This window comes from Balaenoptera musculus, chromosome 9, assembly GCF_009873245.2.
Source record: "Balaenoptera musculus isolate JJ_BM4_2016_0621 chromosome 9, mBalMus1.pri.v3, whole genome shotgun sequence".
Lineage (NCBI taxonomy): Eukaryota > Metazoa > Chordata > Mammalia > Artiodactyla > Balaenopteridae > Balaenoptera > Balaenoptera musculus.
The window spans coordinates 23,540,968-23,568,703 of NC_045793.1; the positions used below are offsets into that span (position 1 = coordinate 23,540,968).

Sequence of the window (27,736 nt, forward strand, 5' to 3'; positions counted from 1 at the left end):
AAAGAAGTAACACAAAATTGGGGAGGGAGTGGGCAACAAACTAGAAGATAATTGCAATACATATTACCAAGAAAACACTAGTACTAAAAAATATCAATAACTCTTAAAAAAAAAAAAGACAACACATTTGGAAAATGGACAAAGGAAATATGCAAAATAAGAAAAGTTAATAGTCAATAAAGTTCTGAGATGATGCTCTATTTTGTCTTCCCTCACTGGCTGGAACCTCTTGTTCAGACAAGCAAATTAAACCAACACTGAGACACTGTTGCATACCCATCGGACTGGCAAAAATGAAAAACAATTGACAATATCAAATGTGATGAGGATGAGAAGCAACAGGCACTCTAGTACACTGCCTCTGGGAATGCAAATGAATAAAACTATTTGGAAAGACACTTGGGATATCTAGTAAAGTTGAAGATGTGACTGTCTTTGCCCTCCAATTCCCCTCCTGGTTATACCCTCAAGCAGTGTTTTTGTTTTGTTTTGTTTTTTTAAGCAGTGTTTTTCAAACTGCGGATTTCCACCTGTTGGTGGCTCATGAGTAGTTTTTGTTTCTGTTTTTTTAATAAAATGGAATAAAGTTAAGAGATTAGAACACATGAGAGTGTGTCACTTGCAGTAGGAGTAAGTATTGCTTCATGAGAAATTGTTATTTTAGTTATATGTGCATCTGTTTATTCTAGATCACAATGTATTACTGTGGGACACTGTCAAAAGAACTTTGAAAGCCAAAGCCAAGAGATCTCTCAATGCGTACAAGAAAACATATAAAATAATTTTCATTTGCAGCAATTGTAAATAGCAAAAAATTATAAACAACCTAAGTGCTCTCCCAATATACAACATACTTAGATAATTAATGGAATACTAATTAACAGTCAAAATGAAAACATCTAGCCACATTATCAACATAAATGAATCTCAGAAAAATAATACTGAATGAAATAAACACTGTTAGACAAAAAATATCAGAGTGATAACCATTTATATACAATTTAACACATGCAAAAACAATGCTAAATATTGTTTACTGATACATACACATACAAAAAAATATGAAAGACATGCAAGAGAATGATAAAGACCAAATTCAGAATAGTGGTTACTTCAGTAGAGGGAGAGAAGGAAATAGGATTAGAAAAAGCAGTAACCAGCTACCCTTCCTGCTCCATTTACCTTACACTTCATTATATTCTTCAGAGCAATCAGTGCTTTATGAAATCATTTTACTTTTTTATTTGTACCCTTCTCTCCACCACTGGTCTGTAAGCTCCTTTAGGAGCAAGCTCTTGCCAGTCTTGTTCACAGTATCTATATATAATAATATAAGGTATCTAATATTGATAATTCCTCAATAACTGTTGAATGATTCAATGGTAAATCATTTCTACCAGTTGGGCCTCAGTTTCCACATCTGCCACATGAAAGGGTTAAAGTTCTTTGCTAATCTTAACACTATGACAGTGCAGTACAGTAATGTCGCAAAACTGTGCCTCAAAAGCATCTTCCTTCCTAGGAAAGAAGTTGAACTGGATTTATTATGTTAGGATGCCCTCTTCTGGGAAGTATAAAAATTTCAAAAATATATTTCACAAACATTTTATGTGAGTTTTGTCACTAAGCCTTATTTTTAAATTCACCATTCCAGAAATACACAGTAGATAACACCTGACAGGAGTAAATTTATTTTCATTGCAGCTGTCTTCTTCACCTTAAATACAGCATATACTAAAAAAAAATGTAGTATTTTGGCCATTTCTGATCATTGATTTCCTGTCCAGCTTTTCCTAAATATCTTCTAACATCAGTGTTCCTTATACAATATTAGACCCATCCAGGCATGGTCTACATGTAGTCTTCCACACAGTGCAAAATATACAATGTAAATAGCAAAGAGAATGATACAAAATATCACTCAGCTTTCAGTCATTTAGAGGCCCAGAAAACCTCAAAACCTTAAATTGGATTAAGATGATCCAGGATTGCTAGTGCCCTCAGGCATTTGGTAGAAGCAAACAAAAATCCTCTCTAGAGGAGGATAATATTATTCTAGTTCCCAAATTATTTCTAAAAATGGTTTTCCAAACACACACACATCCAGCATTCATCCAAATATAACCAATATGTGAGGAGAAAAACCAACATGAACAAGAAACAGCACTAGTAACATATCACAGGAACAGACCCATAGGCACTTCAGAAAGTAAAATGACCAAATGGCCTGTAAAATCATAACGCTTACTTTACTCATGGATATTAACAAAAAAAAATTTTTTTTCTATAATAACTGAAAACTGTAATACTGCAAATTTGGGAGGGAGGAAAAAAAATTAGAAATTCTAAAACTAGAAAACAAAACCATTACCAAAATTAATAACTCAATGGACAGACTTAAAATCACCTTAGACATAGCTGAAGAAGAAAATTAATAAACTGGAAGACCGTCTGCAGAAACTACATAGAATGAAGCATGAAGAGACAAAAGGGTAGTAATACAGAACAGAAGGAAAGAGACATAAAGGCTTCAATATGAAGACTAATATATTTAATTGGAGTCAAAGAAGGAAAAGAGACGGAATGGAGGGGATGCAAAACTGAAGTAAAATGTATGGCTAAGATTTTCCAGAACTGATGAAAGACATCAATCCAAAGATTCAAGATGTTAAAGGAACTGTAAACAGAATAAATGAGAAGAAATCCAGAGCCAGATATATCACAAAAACTAAAGACAGAGAAAATCTTAAAAGCAGTGGAGGAGGGGTCTGTATGGCAGATAACCTTCCAAGGAACAGCTGTTAGAATGAAAGAGCTGAATGCTCAAAAGCAAGAATGGAAACCAGAAGACAGTGGAATAGCATCTTCAATATGAGGAGAGAAAATAACTGCCAACCTAGAATTCCACACCTAGGGAGACCATCCTTCAAGACTGAAGGTTAAATAAAGACATCCTCAGGTAAGCAAAAACTAAGAGACTTTACTACTAGCAGATCCATGCTGAAGGAAATCAAATGTTATCTTTAGGCAGAAGAAAAATTCTCAGAAGGCAAGTTGGATATAAGGGGGAAAATAAACATTGACTATGTATAAAACAAAAATAATGTTGTATAGGGCTTAAAATATACAAAGAATTAATACACAGAACAACAGCATATAGGTCAGAAGCAGGGGAATGAAATTCAAGTGTTCTAAGAAACTTGCATTATCCCTAAAGAGGACAAAAGTACCACTTACATAAGACTCTGAAATAAGTGAAGGATGTATGTTTCTAGGTGTACCACTAATAGCAAAAGTATGTATAACTTCCAAACTAACAAGAAAAAAATGAAAAAAAAAAAACTTTTCAATCACTCCAAAAGAAAATTGAAGGAAAAGTAAACAGAACAAGTGAGACAAAGAGAAAGCATATAGTAAACATGATAAATTTAAACCCAAATATATCAGTGATTACATTTAATGTAAATGGACTAAATGCTTGAGTTAAAAGTGAAGAGTGGGGACTTCCCTGGTGGCACAGTGGTTAAGAATCTGCCTGCCAATGCAGGGGACACATGTTTGAGCCCTGGTCTGGGAATATCCCACATGCTGCAGAGCAACTAAGCCCATGCGCTACAACTACTGAGCCTGCGCTCTAGCTTGCGAGCCACAACTACTGAACCCGCATGCCACAACTACTGAAGCCCACGTGCCTAGAGCCCGTGCTCTGCAACAAAGAGAAGCCACTGCAATAAGAAACCCATGCACCACAACGAAGAGTAGCCCCGCTCATGGCAACCAGAGAAAGTTCGTGTGCAGCAATGAAGACCCAGTGCAGCCATAAAAAAAAAATTAATTAATAAATGAATTAATTAATTAATTTCTTTTAAAAAGTGAAGAGTGCTGGAATGGAGGAAAAAACAAAACCAAAGTTCTTATCACTAATAGTACATGAGTCTGGAACTTAAGTCTCAGTGTAATACAGGTACAAGTTATAAATTTAAGGCTTAAAAAGAAACCATGAAGATATGATATGACAATAAATGTGAGTGCCTGTATCCTAGGTTCTTTCAGATAAGCACAGTATCAAGTTAAGCCAGAAATGAAGAGCTCCCAATACAAACATTACCTGCAGCAGCCAGATGGGCTGTTACTTCATCAGCCGCTGTGGAGTTGAGTATGTCTGAATCATCATACGAGGTGTCCTCAGGAGAAGAAGGTGAGTCTTCATCAGCACTCAACATACTGTGTTCAGTGTAGGTAGCCACATGGACCTGCTGAACTTGTTGGGCCACTGCATGGGCTTCTATGGTAGCCATGTGTTCAGTTTGGGTCACTCCGTGTTCCTCCATGAAGATCTACTGTCAGAAAAAAGGCAAAGAACAGGATTCAGTGTGTAATATATTCCAATGCTTAAAATAAGAGATATTTTCCTCAAGAGCAGAGGAACTCTGACAAGCCTCTGATTTTACTACATACCTCACCACACCAAGTCATAGGAAATGGGGAGCATCATTCCAATGTGACATAAAAATAGTAGAATATTTTCCTTGTATGAAACTATTCTGATGGAAATTCATTGTGCTAATTTTATACCTCAAGTCACAAAACAATAAATATCCTTGATATTGGGCTTCCCTGGTGGTGCAGTGGTTGAGAATCTGCCTGCCAATGCAGGGAACACGGGTTCGAGCCCTGGTCTGGGAAGATCCCACATGCCAAGGAGCAACTGGGCCCGTGAGCCACAACTACTGAGCCTGCGCATCTGGAGCCTGTGCTCCGCAACAAGAGAGGCCACGATAATAAGAGGCCCGCACACCGCGATGAAGAGGGGCCCCCACTTGCCGCAACTGGAGAAAGCCCTCGCACAGAAAAGAAGACCCAACACAGCCACAAATAAATAAATTTAAAAAAAAAAAAAAAAATATCCTTGATATTATATATAATGATAAAAAAGATACTTAAAAGATCCTGGTGACTAGCATTTGACATTGTGGACATAAAAACAGTAAGTAAAATACTTAACATTTTCTTTATATTTCAAACACAAATGGGAGTTAAACATTTTGTCCCAAAAATGTGATTATTCAAATTGGTTTTTCTGCTTATAAAACTGTGTTTCTTATAAACCCTGAAATGATGCAGTAGTAAGATAAAGGTTTGCTCTCCTACTGTACTTATGATCTGTCCCCTCTTCTCCCTCCCTAACCTACAGAGAAGTATACTAACCTTAAAAATTTTTTTGAAGCATACATACATACATATGATTTAAAATAAAAAGAGGTTCACAATACATATATTATTCTTTGACAATATATCTGGACATTTTGACATGTCAAAACATACAAATCTACCAGACCTGTCTAAATAGCCAAAGAACACTTCACTGTATTGATGTGCAATAATTATGCAACCAATCACCTACTGATATATAGGAAGGCAGCTTCCAAATTTTTGGTATTGTAAACATCAGTGAAGTGAACATCCTTTTATATCAAACTATGCATACTGGTCCTCAAAAAACTTTAAGAAGAATTACCATATGATTCAGCAATTCCACTTCTGGATGCTATGCTGGGAGAACTGAAAGTAGGGTCTCAAAGGGCTATTTGTACACCAATGTTCATAGCAGCATTATTCACAATAGCAAAAAGGTGGAAGCAATCCAACTATTCACTAACAGATTAATGGGTAAGCAAAACGTGGACATACATACAATGGAATGTTACTCAGCCTTAAAAAGGAAGAATGCAAACTAGGAATAGAGGAGATCTTCCTCGAATTGTTAAGAAAAAAATCTACAAAAAAATCTACAGCTAGCATCATACTTAATGGTGAGAAACTAGAAACTTTCCCCCTAAGATGAGAAACAAGATAAGGATGTCCCCTCTCATCACTCCTTTTTGACACTGTACTGGGAGTCCTAGCCAATGTAGTAAGACAAGAAAAAGAAATAAAACTGTCTTTGTTCACAGATGACATGATTGTTTATGTAGGAAATCCAAAAGAATCAATAACAATTAAAAAAAAAACCTGGAACGAGTAAGTAATTATAGCAATGTTGTAGGATACAAAGTTTATATACAAAAGCCAACTGCTTTCCTATATACCAGCAATGAACAATAGAATTTGAAATTAAAAAAACACGATTACCATTTACATTATCAACCAAAGATATGAAACACGTAGGTATAAATCTCATATAATGTACAAAATCATGAGGAAAACTATAAAACGTTGATGAAAGAAATCAAAGAAGAACTAAAATAGACAGATATTCTAGTTCATGGATAAGAAGACTCAATAATGTCAAGATGTCAGTTCTTCCTAACGATCTATAGATTCAATGCAATCCCAATCAAAATCCCAGAAAGTTATTTTATGGATATTGACAAATTAATTCTAAAGTTTATATGGAGAAGCAAAAGACCCCGAATAGCTAATACAATATTTATTTTATTTTATTTTATTTATTTATTTTTGGCTGCGTTGGGTCTTCGTTGCTGCACGTGGGCTTTCTCTAGTTGCCCTGAGTGGGGGCTACTCTTCCTTGTGGTGTGTGGGCTTCTCATTGCAGTGGCTTCTCATTGCAGAGCACGGGCTCTAGGTACATGGGCTTCAGTAGTTGTGGCTCACGGGCTCCAGAGTGCAGACTCAGTAGTTGTGGTGCATGCAGCATGTGGGATCTTCCCGGACCAGGGATCGAACCCGTGTACCCTGCATTGGCAGGTGGATTCTTAAGCACTGTGCCACCAGGGAAGTCCCTAATACAATACTGAAGGAGAAGAATAAAGCTGGGAGACTGACACTACTTGACTTCAAGACTCACTGTAAAGCTACAGTAATCAAGGCAGTGTGGTACTGGTAAAAGAACAGACAAACAGATCAATGAAACAGAATAGCAAGCCCAGAAATAGATCCCCATAAATACAGTCAATTGATCTTTGACAAAGGAGCAAAGGCAATACAATGGAGCAAAGATAGTGTCTTCAACAAATGGTGCTGGAATACTGGACATCCACCTGCCAAAAAAATGAATCTAAACACAGACTTAACACCTCTCACAAAAAGTAACTCAAAATGGATCACAGACCTAAGTGTGAAACGCAAAACTATAAAACTCCAAGAAGATGACATAGGATAAAACCTAGATGACTTGGGTATGGTGATGACATTTTAGATATGATACCAAAGGCACAATCCATGAAAGAAAGAACTGAAAAGCTGGACTTCATTAAAATTAAAAATTTCTTCTGCTCTACAAAAGACACTATAAAAAGAATGAGAAGACAAGTCACAGGCTGGGAGAAAATATTTGTAAAAGACACATCTGATAAAAGACGATGTTCCAAAATACAACTCTTAAAACCGAACAATATTGAAAACGAACAACCCAATTAAAAAATGGCAAAAGACCTGAACAAGACAGCTCACCAAAGAAGATACACCTATGACAAGTATGTGAAAAGATGTTCAGCATCATATGTCGTTAGAGAATTGCAAATTAAAACAATGAGATAACACTTTGCACCTACCAAGAATAACTAAAATCCAAAACACCAACACCAGCAAATGCTGATGAGGATGTGGAGGAACAGAATTCTCATTCATTGCTGGTGGGAATGCAAAATGGTACAGCCACTTTTGAAGGACTAAGCCTCAATTTCCTCATCTTTAAATTAGACATCCATCTCTGAGGATATGGTTTTCTTAATTGTGTGCAAAAGATTTTGAGTCAGGCATCTAAAAAGCCTTTCTTTATTCTATTAATTCCAACGGCTCAAATACTGCTCTCCAAAACATTAAAATAAGGAAATTACAGGGAACCAATGCCCCTAACATAATTTCATGAGAGTGCACAAAATGGAGAATGGACCTGACAATGATTCCTCTGAACAGATATGAAAAGCAAGATGAATGCCCGGGCAACATGTAATGAACTGTGATTCTAAACATCACATCCAAATAAAAAGGCATATCTGTCTATTACCTGGAACCAGTGATGTTCAGCAGATTAGTCAACACAGCATTTAAAAAAAATCATTCCCCCAAACAATAACATAACATGGTAGCAATTTTACTAAAACCTGTTTCTTAGCCTGGATCATCACCTGGTATGCAACAAATACTTCATCTAAAGGTTCTTCTTTAATATATGATCTATAAGGGATTGGAGGAGGGGCAGCTTTGTACAGAGGAGTTCCTACTTTTGCCATTATGGACCAGCAGGCGTGGGACTAAAGATAATGGAAGAGAACTCAGAAAAACAGATCTTCTGGTCAGGAGCATGCTGGTAGCTATAGTCAACAATATCTAAGGAGCTACCGGAATTTGGATAAAATGTCTAGGGGTGCTAAATTTAGTCTAATCCACACATAATGAGATTAAGTGTAGAGTATTTTAAAAATCAAAGTTGGAAGAGCAGTCCAGGATATCCAATCAAGGTATAAATAACTAAAAGTAAGAGAAAGCCTTATTCTCATCAATAGCAGTACCATATCAAAAGAAAAGCTGCAAGAACCGCCTAGGGGAAAGTCTCAGAGCAAGACTGTGTCTACAGCCAAAACGAGGGACAGGAAAACCAAGAGGCTCAACTTAATTCCTAGACATGTCCAGAATCTAAATTTCATAACTAGGATAGAAATTTTACTCAACACAACAACCTTTGCCAAAAAAGCCTAAAGCCAAAGACAATATTTGATTCTCGGGCAGACAAAGGGTAATAGGTCAAAATTTCACCAGAGCAGGAAAAACTTTAAAACAACTGCACAGGGGCTTCCCTGGTGGTGCAGTGGTTAGGAATCCGCCTGCCAACGCAGGGGACACAGGTTCGAGCCCTGGTCCGGGAAGATCCCACATGCCGTGGAGCAACTGAGCCTGTGCGCCACAACTGCTGAACCTGCGCTCTGGAACCCACGAGCCACAACTACTGAAGCCTGGGTGCCTAGAGCCCGTGCTCCACAACAAGAGAAGCCACCGCAATGAGAAGCCCGCACACTGCAACTAAGAGTAGCCCCCGCTCGCCACAACTAGAGAAAGCCCGCACGCAGCAATGAAGACCCAATGCAGCCAAAAATAAAAAACAAACAAACAAAAAAAATTGCACAAGAAAGTCAAATGGAAAATAGAAGCAAGGTAAAATGTGGTTTAATTCTGAGTAATAAATGGAGCTTAAGACAAGAGGAATCCATTTGACCTTCCTAGGAATATTCTCTTTTAAATAGCCCAAGGGTGATATAGGACTTGCAGAGAAGAAAAAAAAAAAAAAAATCCTCACATCAGGGGATCTACCAAAAAAAAAAACAAGAAGCCATAGTCATGATGCAGTTTATTGTTTTCCATTTTGACTACAATATAGATAAAAATACAGAAAATTAAAAATGATACAAAGCAGAATGTAAAAGTTATGAACCATAACAATGTAAAGGCAAAGATAAGGCTGAGAGAGATAAGGAGGTAGGAGAGGGTAGAGAGGTGGAGGAATGGCTAGGAGCACTAATATCCTATCTTTACACATTGAGGGAGTCAGACCAAGAGCAGATATAAGAATTAGTATTACAATGCAACACAAAAGGAGAGGGCAGAGGAAGGGAGTACTGTGAGGTAATATGCAGAAGGAAGTTTAAAATGCCCAAGTTTGATAAATCAAGAAAAAGTAGTAGACATATTTCTTAAAGTTATGGAGGTAATACTGCTTGCTAATACTATAAACAAAATAGTTAAACTATAAACAGAAACAGTTAAAGTAACTGTCTCTAAAAAGTGGGACTAGGTATAGGGGAAGAGTGTGGCAAAAGGCCATTGATTTTTTATTATAAATCCTTCTATTTGAACTTTTATCATATGAATGTATTACTTTGACTTTTAACAAAATGAACTTTCAAAACAAATAACTGTAATAAAGCCTCCAAACTGATCATTTTGAAACTTAAAATTAAATGACATGCTAGAGCAAACTGTCACTAGAAAAATCAAGTCCCTTTCTCATGGTAAGTACCAAGAGAACAGCACAGTTCAAGTTTAGAAATAGTCTTGCCTTGAGTGAGGCTAACTTCCTAATTTGGAGCATCTAAAACTAATTTATGACTGCAATCACATAATATTTTTCATTCCAATGTTGATAAAATTTATAGATGTTCATTAATATTAATAACAACCCAAGAAACCCAGTTAATAATAATGCTTTTATACAATATGTGAGAAAAACAAGCTTTACCACACAACTTCATAACGACTTGAGGGTGAGTGGATGGTTTTGTGAAAACAATATTATAAGTTCACTGAAGGCAGGGCCTGGGTACATAAAGTCTCTATGAACAGCAGTCATCATAATTTGTTCCTTAATAAATGCTTGTGGGTAATTGGCTGCACATTATAATTAGTAAAGCTAGACCCAGGCAATTGCAGTTTCCACAATTCTCCTATAAGGTTGTGCTGGCCATTCATCTCATCTCTCAGCTTCCAAGTCCTCTATTCTATACTTGTTCTGAACTGCTCTATAGCCAACTCTGGGTTGGGTTGGCCAACCTTATTTACCAGACTTGTCTGCCAGCTTCACATTAGGTTTAACCAAGGGGAGGCAACACGTTAAGATGGGAAGAGGCGGGGAGAAGGGATTTTCTTGCTGTTTTCATTCTTATTAAAGTTGCTCCAACAAGAGAGGACAGCCTCATGTGCCGACTCCAGCTGTGCCTCTTCTCCCCTGCTGGTTGAGTACCAGCTGCCTGGCATCCACGTGGAGGTGAGATTACCAGCTGTGTGGGGGCCCCTCTGAACTCCTAGGTTCTTCTATTCCGTTCCCCCAGCCCAAGGGGTGGTTATTAAAATCTGGATTACTTTTGCTCTTTTAGTCTTCCAACACCTGTGTAACCAATTAAATTCTCTGAAGTACCTCACATGGTTTACTAGGCCCTGACTGATACAAAGGGAAGAAAATATGTACCTTTCTTGAAATTACTCATTGAGTGCTGGTAAGCAGCAAAACTTTACACTGATTTATATGTCAATACAATAAAATGTATTGACATTTTTATACTATCAATAAAGTGATTCTAAGGACATTTTTATAAGGCTACCACTAGGGTTTGTTTCCATACGCCAATGGAAGTTGAATACACAATCTTGAGTTTGATTAATCATTAAAAAGAGGCTAAGTTAGAGAGTATAAAATGCCTCAGGAAGAGAGAAATGGGACACAAAAGTGAGAAGGGGGTACAGACAGAAAAAGAAGTAGGAGATATACAAACACAAACTTTATCTGTTTATGAGTCTGTCTTACCTGCTCTTTAAATAAGATACTTAATAAGTCTAACATTCCAGCAAACCACAAAATCAACATCACAGTAATAAAATAAGTGCTTTTTTATGGCAATAATAGTGACAAACAATCACAAAAAAATCTGTCATATTATTCAATGAATATACTGGATCTGGTATTTGGACAAACCAAAGAAAATGTGGTAGCAATGGCAGCTCTGACCTTCATCTACCACTCCAAGTTCTTGGCAGACTATATGGAGAGATCTATGCCTATCTACTGAAAATCAATAGTAGGTACTAACTATAATTTCCAGTGTGGCTTGCAGAGATTTAGAGTTTTGTTTTCTTATTATACAACTAGGCCCAAAGAATCCAGTACAAGAGCATTCCAAGAGTATGCAAAGTGTCCTCTCCAACCCACCTCGTTCCTGCTAAAAGGCTTATCCTCACTTCCATAGCAGGGTGGTTAAGAGTGCAAACTCTGGAGCCAGAGTACTGGATTCGAATCCTTACTCTGCCACTCACTACCACCTTAGACAAGTCCCACTTGACTCCTATGCTTTAGTTTCACCATATAAAAGGGCTTAAAACAGGACATGGTATATAATAAGTGCTAGATAAGTGTAACCTATTACTAGTAGTAGTACTATTCCACATAAAGACAGATAAAGCATAGAAATGTCAAAGGGAAAGTTACATGGGAGAAAAAGTGCTTATAAATTGGGAGAAAAAAATTTATACATTGGGAGAAAAAATGCTTATAAATCACAAACTAGGAGTTTTGACCATACAAGGACCTGTATCAGAACATAGTTCTTTTCTGAAGTACAGACTCTTTTGAGGATGTGTGAAAGCTACAGAACTCCTCCCTAGAAAAATGCATATACACACAAAATTTTCCAAAATATTTTAACGTTCTTGGACTCAAATCACAAACAGGTTATTTCACGATGATATAGCTATACCAAAGCTGAAACACTAGAGGGTGCCACAACCAAGGAAAAATGTAAAGAAAGCACAGGGAATTTCAAGCTGCTTAAAATTCTTCAACTAGAATAAACATCCTTCCACAGAAAATAGTTAGGTGAATCTACTTCACCAAATACTTCAAAATACATCAACTCTTCTATAGGCTCTAGATCAGCACTGTTCAACAGAAATTTCTGTGATGATGGAAATGTTCTAAATTTGCAGTGTGCAAAATAGCAGCCACCAACCACATGTGGCTACTGACATGAAATGTGACAACTGCGACTAAGGAATTACATTTTAAAATTTTACTTAGTTTTAAATAATTTTAATATAAATAGCCACATGTGGCTGTGACTATCACAATGAACAGTGCAGTTCTTCTACATTCTAGTCTTAAGTTTTGAAATTACTTGCTTCTAATTGTTGTGAAAGAAATTTCTAATAGAGTAGGTTCATACAATATTTCAAGCAAATCCATCCCTTGGTGAAAATTCAACACTGCAAAGATAGAAAAAAAGACTGTCCGTGTCTCTCCCTCACCCTGCAGGTGTTCACAATCAAAAGTAAAGCTTTCTTTTACTCATTATAGAAACCCTGCCTACCCAATTCCCTGACTGTATTTCTTAAAGACCCTGGGTTAAAAGAGCTTAAAAAAAAAAAGTACAAATTGATAAAGTTAACTTAGAAGGCTTTTGCCTTTAAAAAAGCCTTTTCCAGGACTTCCCTGGCAGTCCAGTGGTTAAGACTCTGAGCTTCCAATGCTGGGGGCGAGGGTTCAATCCTTGGTCGGGGAACTAAGATCCCACATGCCATGCGGCATGGCCAATAAATTTTAAAAAATAAAATAAAAAAGCCTTTTCCTTAAAAAAGAAAAAAATCATATTCTAGTGATAATATCACCAAGGGCTAAAGGAGCACTGGGAAGAGAGGACTACAAGGACATCGAGTAGGTACCATGAAAGGGAGGACAGAGTCTTTAGCCAGGAGTTCGTCAGGTGCCACAATGAAAGGAGACTGCAGGCTGAGGCAACAGCCTGTGAAAGCACATGGCACAGCAAGAGGACATGAATGAACACCCAGACTCAGGAGGAGTCTGGGGACCAAAGGAACAGCTCTCAGCTGCCTTCACACCAGAATCTTTCTTTACACTGTAATTTAACCTGCTAAAAATAAAGTGATTCTAAGAACACTGATGCTGACCCACCTGCCAAAGAGGAAAGTCGTCTCCACATTACAGCTTACAACCCTGTGTCTGTCACAGTGCCCTGAGTGAGAAGGTACCTAATGAATTTTGATGACAATGAAAAAAAGGATTAGAAAATGCATTCTCAAATATTCAGATGCTTATTAACAGCTACAAATATAAACAAAAAGCAGGTGAGTTGCTGAAGCTATCCCTGGATCAGAAACATGGTGGATAGGAAGTTTAGTAACGCCTAGGCATTTGCAAATGGGTAAGAATGCAGCTGGCTCTCTTTGCAGAAAAATCATTTCTCCACAGCTGCTCCCCATATTACCAAAAAATCAAATAAGTAGCTGTCATGTGATAGCAGGATTAGAGGCTCCCTCAATTTCCATTAAGGAGAAATTACATAAATTGCCCCAAGACTCACCCCTCAATCTCACAAGCACAAAGGACACTTTTATTCAGATCCTGCTTACTGTGAAATATAGCACTGTTGCCTGGCTGCTTCTGTGGTGGGCCTCAATCCTGCTGGATTTGCCTTTACACAACCAACATTCAGTTAAAGCTGTTTCTTAGATTCTTCAATACATGATTTTTCTTTTGAGATAACTGAACTAGGACTTGTTTCTGGATAATATTATGAATGTATAAGTGTCAATACTATGGATCTAGGAATCTCTGCAATTCAATCATTCTCTCATTCATTCCACAAATATTTACTGAATTCTTATCAGGTACTCCTAGATTATTTTAACATTAGTATTCCAAGAAAAACTATGACTGGCAATTCTAATTTTTTATCTTTAGTTTAAAAAATGTATTATCATAAAAGTGACACATGTTCTTTTTGGGTAAATGAGAAAATACAAGTCAGGAAAAAACAAAAAAGAAACAGAAATCACCACCACCTGAGATAGCTACATTACCAAATTAACAATTTGGTATACATGCTTCTAGCATTTTCCCCCTGAGTTTCTTATATGCTTTTTTTTTTTAAACAAAAGTGAGGCTGTTGTGTATATACTGTTGTAGAAATATTTTAAAATTTAATATAGAACAGAATTTTTCACGTTATTAACATTTTACATCATGTTTTAACGTTTACAGAGCATTCCCTATAAAAATGTACAGTAGGTATTTTACTAATTCCCTAAAGTTAAATCATTTAGGTTGTTTCCAATATTTCACTATTATAAATACCACTGTGATGACAAGTTTGATATTCAATAAATATCTGTTGAATAAATGAGTAAATGAATGGTTTACTAAGTTGTCTTTAAGTACATACTCAATTATTTCCTTAGCTTTTAAGAGACATAAAACTTTCAGTAGGGCTTCCCTGGTGGCACAGTGGTTAAGAATCTGCCTGCCAATGCAGGGGACACGGGTTTGAGCCCTGGTGCGGGAAGATCCCACATGCCGCGGAGCCACTAAGCCCGTGCGCCACAACTACTGAGCCTGCACTCTGGAGCCCGTGCGCCTAGAGCCCGTGCTCCACAACAAGAGAAGCCACCGCAATGAGAAGCCCATGCACCACAAAAAAGAGTAGCCCCCGCTCGCAACTAGAGAAAGCCCTGCGCAGCAACGAAGACCCAACGCAGCCAAAAATAAATTAATAAGTTAATAAAATAAATTAAAAAAAAAAAAACTTTGAGTAATCGTATAGTTATGATTCTGGACATGCTATTATAGCAGGCACAGAAAGGTAATGTGGTAAAAACAGTAATCTAAACATAAAGGTAAGTACATAATACTTGGGGGATGCAAGACAAAATAAAAATATTAACCTTAATGATGTAAAAGTAGAGTACGGCTCCCAGAAGTTGGAATATAGAAAGAGGGTAGTGCAGGAGCACTTATAATGCCATTCTACAAAATGGCAAGTTGAGAAAGTTGAAAGTTGGTGGATCAAAAAATAAAAGTTTATCATTTAAAATTATAAAGATAATTATTAAAAAACTTTCAAAAAGAATATAAATATCAAATAATGGGAGATGGAGAAAGGAGGGAGTAGAAAAAGTGACTTAAATTCTTATTTTTCATATCAAAAAAGTCCACAGATATTGTGTAAAGTTGATCAATCAAGAAACAGAAGTTTACACATATTATTAAGCCTTACGGAAGTAATTCCAAGAGAAGCTAAAAACAGAAATAGTGAAATGGTTTTTAAAGGTTGTCTCTGGACCGTAGGGCTAGGGATGGAAAGGAAAGAGAAAAGGCAGGAGACATGTTTTTTTCATCATCAACTCTTCTCTGCTATTTAATTTGTTAGGAAGCACAAAGAATACCCTGATAAAATTGGCTGAAAAACCTGTAATTATTCACTTTGGATCCCCTAACTATATATATCTTCTTACCTTGACAACCAGTCAGATGCAGCTGCTCACAGAGTTTTCCTTTAACCAGAGGCAAACTTAAAATGCCTAAGACCTTGGAGACTATCTAGTCTGATTTTCTCATTTTACAGATTAATTTGAGACCCAGAAAGACTGAGTTACCCAAAGTCGCAGCTCTAGTTGGCGGCAAAACCAAAACTCAAACCCACATTTCCTGCTTTCTAATCAAGTGCTCCAACAGCTCCATCAGAGACCCACCCTTTGTCCCAGAGCACAGTCTCTAGCCATTACGGGCTTGGTCACGTTAACTTCTATCCCACACTATCATGTGTATATCTTCAACCCAAGGGTTTTACTGAGGGGCCAGTGAATTTGTATTATAAAATAACATGCATATTGAACTGCAGTGATTTTTCAAACTGCACCTGCAGTCACCCATCCCAGTCCCTCTAACATGCCTTCCGTTCCCTTCACTCTTCAACCCTCACCATCACTGCCTTAGAGGATACAGCTGCTTTGAGGAATGGTTCCTACAGACTGAGAGGCCTGACAGCGTGCTTCCCAGCCACAGGAATAAATGCAACTCATGAAGTTGCCAAAAAACAATGTCTTTTGAAGCTACTGTCTTCTGTGAGCACCAGGGCAGTCAAATCATTTCATGTTTTTCTTCACCCATATTACATGGGTTTATTTAGCTTATTACCCACTCCCACTTCCAATAGATGGAAAGGGAACAAAACTGTTTTTTTTTTTTTTAAAAACGGAGGACAAGGGACTTTTTTTTTAAAAAATGGAGAACTGTGCTCACATTTTAATGTTTGTAATCATTATACCATTTTATAAAAATTATTTTAAATTGAATTTTAAATGGTATGAAAGTCCATTTATATAAATTATTTGTATAGATTATTATTTACGTAAATTTAGAAACAATAAAAAATAAGTGTATGAAGAAGAGTAAAGATCTAAAAACCAAAACCCCAGCTTCCCTGGTGGCGTATCGGTTGAGAAGCCGCCTGCCGATGCAGGGGACACGGGTTCAAGCCCTGGTCCTGGAAGATCCCACATGCCGGGGAGCAACTAAGCCCGTGCGCCACAACTACTGAGCCTGCGCTCTAGAGCCCGAGAGCCACAACTACTGAAGCCCATGTGCCACAACTACTGAAGCCCAGGCGCCTAGAGCCCGTGCTCCGCAACAAGAGAAGCCACTGCAATGAGAAGCCCACTCACCGCAACAAAGAGTAGCCTCTGCTTGCCACAACTAGAGAAAGCCCGTGCACAGCAACAAAGACCCAACACAGCCAAAAATAAATAAATTTATTTAAAAAAAAAAAAAAACCCAAACCCCAGTATTGACTGTTTTTTCCACAAATTGTGCACAATTTATGGACAGCGTATGTCTCACTAATTTAAAATAATTAACACTGAATGTTTAAAAGCATGCTTTCACACACATGGAGCTGTGCATAATGGGATCAGTGGGGCAACAGCAATACTGATTAATATTGAAAAGCAGGCTGAGCAGTGAGCCTAACACTCATCACTTCCTGGTTTACTTCCTGCATTTTATACTTCTGATCCACTGTGAAACTGAGGGCTAAGGGACACATATATACAGTTTGATGGTGGCAACATCAATTGAGGCTTTTAAAAAAGTCAAACAATGTATATGAAAGCACCTTGTAACTGCAACATGCTAAAGAAACATAAGGCATTATTTTACTGTATTTTATTGTGGAGCAAGAAAGTGATGCAGAAGAGGAAATGATTGCTGCATCCATCCAGCATTTGAGTACCAGGATCTTAAGGGTTGGACCATAAGCAGCTCCAGGTCTAGTCAGAGAAAACCATATAAACCAAAGCAGCCCTTCATACTTGTTTTGTCTGGTCTGCAGTGTTTTTTGTTTGGTTTTTCAATGTGAATGAATTGCCAACATTTTAAAATAGGGAAATAAGAGTAAAAGTTTCAGACTTCTGACTTCTCTTGAAAAATCAGGAAGATCTGGGGACACCAGTAAGTAGTACTGTGTTAAAAGCTTGGGCTGGAGAGTCAGTTCTGTCATTTGCTAGTATGGTGATACTTAACCTCTCTATGTGCCTCAGTCACCCTATTTATAAACTGGTGATAATGTATTAATACCTTCGTCAAAGCGTTAGTGTGAGGATTAAATGAAATGAAGTAATTAAGTAAAGGACTCAGCAGAGTGCCCCGCCACCCCCATAAATGCTAATTGTTATTATCATTTCAGATTGGCAACAACTGACTGGCTAGAGGGAGAAGAACATGCTCTTATCAACAAGATAATAAGACTCTACAATGCAATGTATAAATGCTAAGGAAGAAAATTATAGGGAGAATGGGGCTCAAAGGAGAGAGTTGATAATCCAATCAATCAACAAATATTTAAGAAGGCATACAGATGGCTAAAAAGCACAGGAAAAGATGCTCAATATCACTAACTGTTAGAGAAATGCAAATCAAAACTACAGTAAGGTATCACCTTACACCGATCATAATGGCCATAAAAAAAATCTACAAACGAGAAATGCTGGAGAGGGTGTGGAGAAAAGGAAACCCTCCTACAGTGGTTGGTGGGAATGTAAATTGGAGAACAGCATGGAGGTTCCTTAAAAAACTAAAAATATAGCTACCATATAATCCAGCAATCCCACTCTTGGGCATATATCAGGAGGAAACCATAATTCGAAAAGATACATGCACCCAGATGTTCACTGCAGCACTATTTACAATACACGTGGAAGCAACCTAAATGTTCATCAACAGAGGAATGGATAAAGAAGATGTGGTACACATAATACAATGGAATATTAGTCATAAAAAAAGAACAAAATAATGCCATTTGCAGCAACATGGATGGACCTAGAGATTGTCATACTGAGTGAAGTAAGTCAGACAAAGACAAATATCATGTGATATTGCTTATATGTAGAATCTAAAAAAAGGGTACAAATGAACTTACCTACAAAACAGAAATAGAGGGCTTCCCTGGTGGCGCAGTGGTTGAGAATCTGCCTGCCAGTGCAGGGGACAGGGGTTCGAGCCCTGGTCTGGGAGGATCCCACATGCCGCGGAGCGACTAGGCCCGTGAGCCACAATTGCTGAGCCTGCGCGTCTGGAGCCTGTGCTCCGCAACAAGAGAGGCCGTGACAGTGAGAGGCCCACGCACCGCGATGAAGAGTGGCCCCCAGTTGCCGCAACTGGAGAAAGCCCTCGCACAGAAACGAAGACCCAACACAGCCATAAATAAATAAATATTTTTTTTTAAAAAAGAAAAAAAAAACAGAAATAGAGTTACAGATGTAGAAAACAAACTTATCGTTACCAGGGGGTAAGGGTGGGGGAGGGATAAATTGGGAGATTGGGGACTGACATATACACACCACTATATATAAAATAGATAACTAATAAGGACCTACTATATAGCACAGGGAACTCTACTCAATACTCTGTAATGGCCTACATGGGAAAAGAATCTAAAAAAGAGTGGATACATGTATATGTATAACTGCTTCACTTTGCTGGACACCTGAAACTAACACAACATTGCAAATCAACTATATTCCAAAAAAAATTTTTTTTTTAAATTACTGAGGACCAGGTTCGTGGTAAGCAAGAAGGCAGAGTCCCACCTCAAAGAACTTACATTCTGGAGGAGGGAGCCATGACAATAAAGACATAAAGGAATAAACAAGAATTTCTGGAACTGACGTGCTATGCAGAGGATAAAATACGGCACTATGATAAGAAAATGCCTGGGGAGAGGGGTGGTCTCTGATGAGGCACATCTGATTTGCGACCTGAATGGGTGAGAAGAAGGCAGTCACAGGAAGAGCCTGGTAAAAAGGGAAACGGTGGAGGGAGACAAGATTGGAAAAAATCACGAAAGGCCTTTGTAGGCCTTGGAAAGGAGTCTGGATTTTATTCTGATCAGGAAAGATTTTACGGGAGTAGCTATTTGAGAGGTGTTGCTGGGAGCTGGGAAGGAGGGTGGGGTGGAAGTATTCGGAGCAGAGGAAACAGTGTGGCATATGGAACATGACCAAACATGGAGTACACCAGAGGTTCAGCTAGGGGGAAACCAGATGGTGGGGGCCTATGTGCTGTGCAAAGTAATCTGTACTTCATCTTATAGCTCAGTGGTACTTAATATTATGAAGATCCGTTTATAACAACGGAAGGAAGGAAGGAAGGAAGGAAGGAAGGGAGGAAGGGAGGGAGGGAAGGCGGGAAGGCGGGAAGGCGGGAAGGCGGGAAGGGAGGGAGGGGAACCTCTACTACATGATAATTGTATTTATTCAGAAAACCAGATAATGAAAAGAGTACACTATAAATTACTTAATTTATTTGAAAACTCAAATGTAAGCAATACTTTTGAGAGACAGTACTATCTATTCAGTCTACAAATAACCACAGGTCACAAAAGCCCACTGCAATAACTCCTGGCCACCCTTAGAGTTCTAGGTTATAGGATGAAGCATTGCTAAAGGTGATAAGGAGCAAACATTCCTCCCAGCTGTGTGAAGAATCGCTTGGGAAGGACTGAGGCTAGACTGCCTAGTTACCAAACCAGTCAGGTAACTAATTCAGTGGTCCATGAGGGAGCACTAATGGGGGCCTGAACTAAGACAGTGGGGATGGAGAGCACGTGTGAAATATTTAGGGGGTGAAAATGGAAAGGATTTAGTGAACAACTGGATGTGAACAGTGAAGGAAAGGTAAGTCCAGGATGATGCCAATGTTCTGGCCTGGGTTAAAGAGTGGCTCCTTAACCAAGACAAGGAATAGTAAAAGAGCAGATTTGCAGAGGACGACAGTGCATAACAATATTTACATGAACTGTCCAATGAGATACCCAGATCTGGAGCTCTGATGCAGGAGCCTGTGATGCAGGTGTAAGTTTGGGACTCATCAACAAGGAGATGGTAATGAAAGCACAGAGCATGAATAAAATTGACCAGGAATAATACGTAAAATGGGATGATAAAAGAAGCAAGGAAACTTAAGGATATTTAAAGGAGCATATAGAGGAAGGAAAAAAACGTGTGAACACAAATGAGAAGTTGGAAGGAAAAATGAGAATCAGGAGATAGTAAGTGTCATGGTAGGCAAATGAAGAGAGAAGTCAACAGTATCAAATCCGGTGGAAGAAGAATTGAGATAACGACTTGCCAAGAAATTCAATTCATTCATTCATTCAATACATACATAAAAATCACCTACTGTGTGTCAAGCATTGCTGTAGACACAGGAGACAGCAGTGAATAAAAAAAAAGTCCTCCCCTTCTTGGATTTTACATCCTACCAGAGGGAGATAAACTAATCAAATATATACATAATATTTTAGGGAGAGGAGAGGTGTGGACAAGAGAGGGTGCTGGCCAAGAAATGCCTTTCTGACAAGATCTCTCAGTTCACATCTGTAGGAAGTGAGGGAAACAGCATGAAATACTTGAGGGGAAGAGTATCCAAAGCAGCAAGAACAGCAAACGCAAAGATGCTGAGACAGGAGCATGCTTGGTGTGATCAAGGAACAGCAAAATGGCCCATGTGCCTGAAGCACCCTAAGCTAGGGGAGAAGAAGCAGATGAGGTCAAACAGGTTAGCCAGGATCAGGCCTGTGGGACCTTGAGGGCTACTTAAGACCTTTGGATTTTACTCTGAATGAGATGGGAAACCTTTGGAAGGTTTTGAGCAGGGGTTAAGATGTAAACTGATTTTCTTATTTACATTTTTAAAGGGTCACCTGGGCTGCTATATGAGAGTAGACTGAAGGGAGGAAAGGGTGGGAACAGGAAGACCAATTATAAGGCTACTTTAAGATGAACATGGCTTGGACCAGGGTAGAAGCATCAGAGGTGGTAAGAAATAGTTAGATTCTGCATGTTTTAAGGGTACAGCTGCCAGGATTTCCTGACAATTGGGATGCATGGTAGAGTGAAAGAGAGAAGTCTAAAAATGACTCCAAGGTTTTTGGTTTGAGCAACTGGAAGAACTTAATAGGCATTTACTGGGATGGGAATGAATGTCAGAGGAACAACTGAGATGCCTAATATATATATATCTCCACGTGGAAATGTGAGTAGGATATTGTGAACTGGAGGCTTAAGTTTGCTATTTTTAAAACTGCTTTTAGATGCTTTTAAATGCTTTTTAACATTTATTTTTGCTCCTTTTTGGAAGAATATAATTAAGAATTGCACTTATATTCTTAGAAATATTGAGGTAAACATTTATTATTTAGGTTCATTCATTTCTGGACAAATCAGCTATAAAAGTGCCACTATTACCCTTTCTAAGGTAACAATATAACACTAGGTCACAATTATCTATCATATCTCAGATTTCTGTCAAACATTTTTCTTTATGGATGTCAAAACAGTCTATGAAAACAAGATAACTAAGTTAAAGTAACTATGTTGGAGAGATACAAGGATGTGCTCTATAAATTACTATATGAATACTCTTTCTTTCTTCTTTTTTCCTTTTCTTTCTTTCCCTGATAGCTGTAGTGCAAGCAGAAAGAGGCCAGAACTTGGAGTGAGAAATGTGTGGTTTTGATTTCTAGTTGCATAATCTTGGAAAATCATAAAATCTCTATGAGCTTCTGATTGATCATCTGCAAAACTGACAAGGATGATGCCTGCCTCATGGGTTAGTAATAGTAATAATAGCTAACACTTATTGAGCCTTTACTATGTGCTAGGTGCTTTTCTAAGTACCTTTACATATATAATCACATTATAATGTATAATGTAATCCTCACAACTCTAAGAGGTATTATTATCATCTTCACTGCCATGATGAAGTGAGGCACAATGAGGTTAAGTAATTGCTCTAAAGCAAACAGGAAATGAGTGACAGAAACAAAATTTAAGTCTTGTCAGTGTGCATAATAGTGATTTACAGTTTATAAAACATGTTCATATTTTGTTTTTAAAGGTAGGTACAGCACAGTATTAGAATGATCAATGTGAAATTGCTTTTTGTAGGTCCAAAACAGCCAAATATCAGCAATTTCACATGGTTCAACCAAAACTATTATGCTATAGCCACTTAAAAAAATGAAACATGAAAATGTTTTTTAACTGTAAAACACTATGGAAGGTATCATTTTATTTATTTATTTATTTTTAAAATAAATTTATTTATTTATTTTTGGCTGTGTTGGGTCTTCATTTCTGTGCGGGGGCTTTCTCTAGTTGCGGCGAGCGGGGGCCACTCTTCATTGCGATGCGCGGGCCTCTCACTATCGCGGCCTCTCACTGTCGCGGAGCACAGGCTCCAGACGCGCAGGCTCAGCAGTTGTGGCTCACGGGCCCAGTTGCTCCACGGCATGTGGGATCTTCCCAGACCAGGGCTCGAACCCGTGTCCCCTGCATTGGCAGGCAGATTGGCGCCACCAGGGAAGCCCCAAAAGGTATCATTTTTAAGCAACAATAAATAGAACCACACTAAGAATTAACACAATTGTGAAAATGATAGTATGAAAGGGAACAGGCAGTAAATACAGGAATCTGTTCAAATTACACACCACTCAATGACCGATAGTCAATCTGAAGTCCGTTATATATCCAGCCCAGGTTTCCATTTGCAGCCTTGGTATTTTTGAGGATTAATCTTCTGAAAGATATGGAGACAATCTCAAGCAGACATCACTTTCCCCATGGCACTCATTACCCCCTGATGTAATATTTATTTACCTTTTTAGATAGTAAGTAAGCTCATGGGGGCAAAGATTTTTCTGTTTTATTCAATGCTTTACCCCACCACCTAGAACTGTTCAAGGCTCACAATAATCACTCAAATTTGTTTATTGAATGAATGAGAAATTAGAACTTCCTAAGCTGGACAATAACATATGAAATAAAATTTAAGACAAAGAGTACTCAGAGATTTTGTAACGTAAACAATAACAATAAATAAACCTTTCTAAATAGAATAATGGTCCCTACCATAAACACTTCATAAAGTGTCAGACATCTAAATTTGAATAGTACCTATTCAAAAATTAAAATCCCCATATTTACTTTGTGAGTAAATTAAAACAAAGTATATCTTGAATTACTTCCAAAATTAAAATTAGAATAGCAAATATCAAAGTTTCAGGCATAGTAGTAAGAAGGAAAAATGATCTTAGAATCCTGACAAGGAAAGGAAGTTAGAGAAAAGTAAAAAAAGCACATGTTTCAAGAATAAAATTTACAAAGTGGTTGAATATAAAATTAAAATGACTCACTTAAAACTGGGAATAACATTTCCATTTCTGAATTTGTTTAACCTGTACAAGATTTCCCTAAACTTAAAAGGGGGAGGAAGAAATGCTATCCTAAGTTTCTAATGAAATATAAGCTGCTTAAATAACATTTACACTATATTTCCTGTTCAAAAAAAAAAAAAAATCACCAAAATTTTTCCATGACTATGGAAATGTTGCATCCATTTAGAATAAGTTATTTGAAAAATTACAGAGCACTACACAAAGAAAAAATAATAATCATCCTATAAGAATAAAAAACATTTTTCTCACTACCAATCTCTCAACGTGATTGTTGATAAAATTCTAAAATCAGAAGGGGAAAAGGGACCATCAAATGTAATTTACCACAAATATTTATCAGCAGCCGCTTAGTCCTGACCACAAAAGACGTCCTGCAGCTAGCTAGCTGTCAAACCACCAAAAGCTGCTTGTCATCCACCTTCCTGGCGCTTAGAACTAAGCTCACTTGGGTCAAAACAAGTCAACTGCCTTTCTCATCAGTAGTAATATACTGGAATAAAAGTATAATTCTGTCTGCCAAGATTCTGTTCTTAAGAATAGTCTTGTAACTATTAAAAGGGGACATTAAATTAGAGCTACTGAAAAGGGTTATCTGCATCTGTAGCTTGACTGGGATAATACTTCTGAGGTCTTGATGTGTAATCAAACCAGAGGAAAGAGAAGCAACTGGAAAAATCAACAAATATCATAACTCCCAAAAAGAGTGAATAAAGAGTAAACTACTGAAAAAAATGTGTATGCCAGTAGTAATATGTAAATAAAAGTGGGTTCATACTTAGAATAGATTCCATGTGTTGTGCAACAAGGAATATTCAGACTGACTTAGCATAGTTACAAATCATTAGTCAGAGAAATATTACATGAGTATTAAAGGATGAAGTAGACTGATGTGTACTGACACAGAAAATGTCCACAATATACAGCTGTAAACTGGGAAAATAAACAACAAAACAAAACACCCCAGGTTATAAAATCTGCTAGAATAAGTGTGGTCTCATTAAAATAAACAAACAAACAAATAAATAAATTACAGATATGGCTATGGAAAAACAAAAGAATCTAGAACGGTATACTGAAACTGTTAAGAATGCTTTTCTTCTGTGCATAATGGAATTATGAAGACTTCTTGTTTTACAGATTTTTTTTCTCCCTTTAAAACAATAAGCATGTAGTTACTTTTATAATGAGGGGACTGGAGGGGTGGTTAATCCCAGATCTGGGAAAGAAAAGACAAATAGCATGATAAGCCCCTCTACCCCTTCACCGAATGAAAAATCTGAGGGTGACCTCTAAGCTCATGGAATCAGAGAGACTCATATATAGACCATCAACGCTGCCCAATGTCCTCTGGGTACTCTTTCTTTAAAAAGAATCCTATGTAGAACCTCAAAATGTAAGATAAAAGTGGAACACTTCTTATTGAAGGAGCTGGGGAATGCTGACAGCTATAGGCGTTCATCCCCCTCACCTCCTGCAATACCCTCTGAGACTCAGGACTCCACAGAGCACAAGTGGAAACTCCCTGATTAATGCAAGTCTTCCATCGTGCAGTTGGGAAACTGAGGCCCAAGAATTAGTCTCCTATTAAGATCTCTGCCTTACAGACAGGCTCCAGGGTTATTTTATATACGAGGCATTATAGACACAGTCCTTGGGGCCTGCAAACTTTTCAAATACATACAGAAAAGTTTAGAGAAAGCTGAAAACACAAAAGAACTGGCTCCAAAATACCAAAAGAATGAATAATCAAAATTACTAAATGTCCAAAAAAAAAAAAAGAAGAAAAATAGATATAAAGCTTCTCGATGTTCAACATGATTCAAGCACACTACAGCTCCCTAGTGGCTCTGCAACTGTACATATTTTTCTATTGTCTGAGGTTTGTGTTTAGCTATACATATCCATCAAAGTAACACAAGCTGGCATCTGCCACTGAGAAAAACAAGTGGAAAAAAGGGCAACAATGGAGGGACATTGTTTTGGAAACTGAAAAGAGACAGAAAAGATATGTTAATCAAATAGGTTGATAACTAGAGATGCAAGGGATAATGAAGTCTGCCCTTGGAGGGTAAAATCAAATTCCAAAAAACTCAAGCAGCCTAAAATAATGAGCAAAATATCATAGGATAAATTTTAATAAACATAAACATAATATTTTGAACTTTGGCTTAAAAAAACCCATTGCAGAAGAACATAGGATGGTGAAGACTGTGTCATCACAAGAAAAAACAAAACAAAACAAACAAACAAAAACTCAAGGGGTGCTGGTTCACACTAAATTTAGTATGGAAATAAGCACCATGACAAGCATCATATGTAAAATATGGATAATGAAAGCATCAACCTGATCACACTTGTATTTAGTGCTTGGCACTACACATTTTTTTTTTTTGAGTAAAATGTTTTATTTTTTATTCTTTCTTATCTGTTGATTAGAAGAAAATGAACAGTAATTTTAATATGGGTGTGAAAGGATACTCTACCTGCACTTTACCCTCCCTTCCCTTACTACTCAATATTCACCACTGTCTCTAAGTCAGGAATTATATTCTTTTTGGGATTATGTTTTTATTTATTTATTTTTTTTTTATTTTTTTTTTTTTAGATTTATTGATTGATTGATTGATTGATTGATTGGGTCTTCGTTTCTGTGCGAGGGCTTTCTCTAGATGCGGCAAGCGGGGGCCACTCTTCATTGCGGTGCGCGGGCCTCTCACTACCGTGGCCTCTCTTGTTGCGGAGCACAGGCTCCAGACGCGCAGGCTCAGTAGTTGTGGCTCACGGGCCTAGTCGCTCCGCGGCATGTGGGATCTTCCCAGACCAGGGCTCGAACCCGTGTCCCCTGCATTAGCAGGCAGATTCTCAACCACTGCGCCACCAGGGAAGCCGGGATTATGTTTTTAAATTGTCATTTTGGGAGCATTTATATTACCTCAAGACCAAACTTCAGAACTAGACATTTCCTGTTGTCATTGTACTTTTTAAAGACATAGATTATATTTCATTGGGACTGTGAAAAAGCCAATATTATAAGGAATAGTTGGGAAAAAATATATATGTCTAAACCTAGAGAAGAAAGGGCTTTAGGAAAATGACCTCTTATTAAATATTAAAGAATTATTATGAGGAATTATAAATATCATGTGTCCCAATAAGAACAAATAGCCAAGAAGTTAGGGTAGACAGGGCAGAACTGTGGCCAATATAGATCATTCTTCTAACAGGGGTGTGAAAACAGAGCAGGTTGCCAGGAAGCAGTGAGCTCTCCCATCAATAGGTATCTTCATGCAAAGCAAAGACAACCACTTGGGGGCATGGGAGAGGTGGGCTTTACACATATACTAACAAGCCAGCATGCAGAAAGTAAGGGAGCAAAAAAACAAAACAAAACAACTCTAAGATTTTGCACCAGGAGATTTTGAACCACGGGGTCCACAAATGTGTATCAGGAAGACTGTCAGGTGAACTGGATACATACCCCAAAGAAGATGTGATACAGTTCCTGACCTTCATCTACTGAGAGAATATAATCTATTGACACGTAATTCTGCTGCAGTTTGGGGTATGTACAAATGTACACACAAACAGAATTACATAGATACTATAAAACAAGCTTTAACTAAAGGTTTTGTCCTCTTTGAGAACTGTAACAGCAGAAACTGAAAGGTCTTCCTAGAGAAATGTAGGGAAAAAAACAAAACTCT

The 27,736-nt window shown here is 37.7% G+C and overlaps 1 protein-coding gene across 13 annotated transcripts in view; it reads right to left on the minus strand.

The window, feature by feature from the left end:
* The window catches only part of NRF1 (nuclear respiratory factor 1), a 138,867-nt gene that overhangs the window by 88,706 nt on the left and 22,425 nt on the right, over positions 1-27,736 (minus strand). For 5 of the 13 annotated variants that reach the window (XM_036863080.1, XM_036863067.1, XM_036863069.1 and 2 more), the window contains 2 exons: positions 13,415-13,491; positions 4,109-4,340 (listed from right to left, as the gene is read on the minus strand). In XM_036863080.1, coding sequence (XP_036718975.1) covers positions 4,109-4,331 — 223 coding nt within the window. In that variant the 5' untranslated portion in view covers positions 4,332-4,340; positions 13,415-13,491. Of the gene's footprint in view, positions 1-4,108; positions 4,341-13,414; positions 13,492-15,183; positions 15,276-15,753; positions 16,404-23,285; positions 23,564-27,736 lie in introns of those variants that run through there. The other 8 variants (XM_036863070.1, XM_036863073.1, XM_036863072.1 and 5 more) reach the window with 8 other exon arrangements.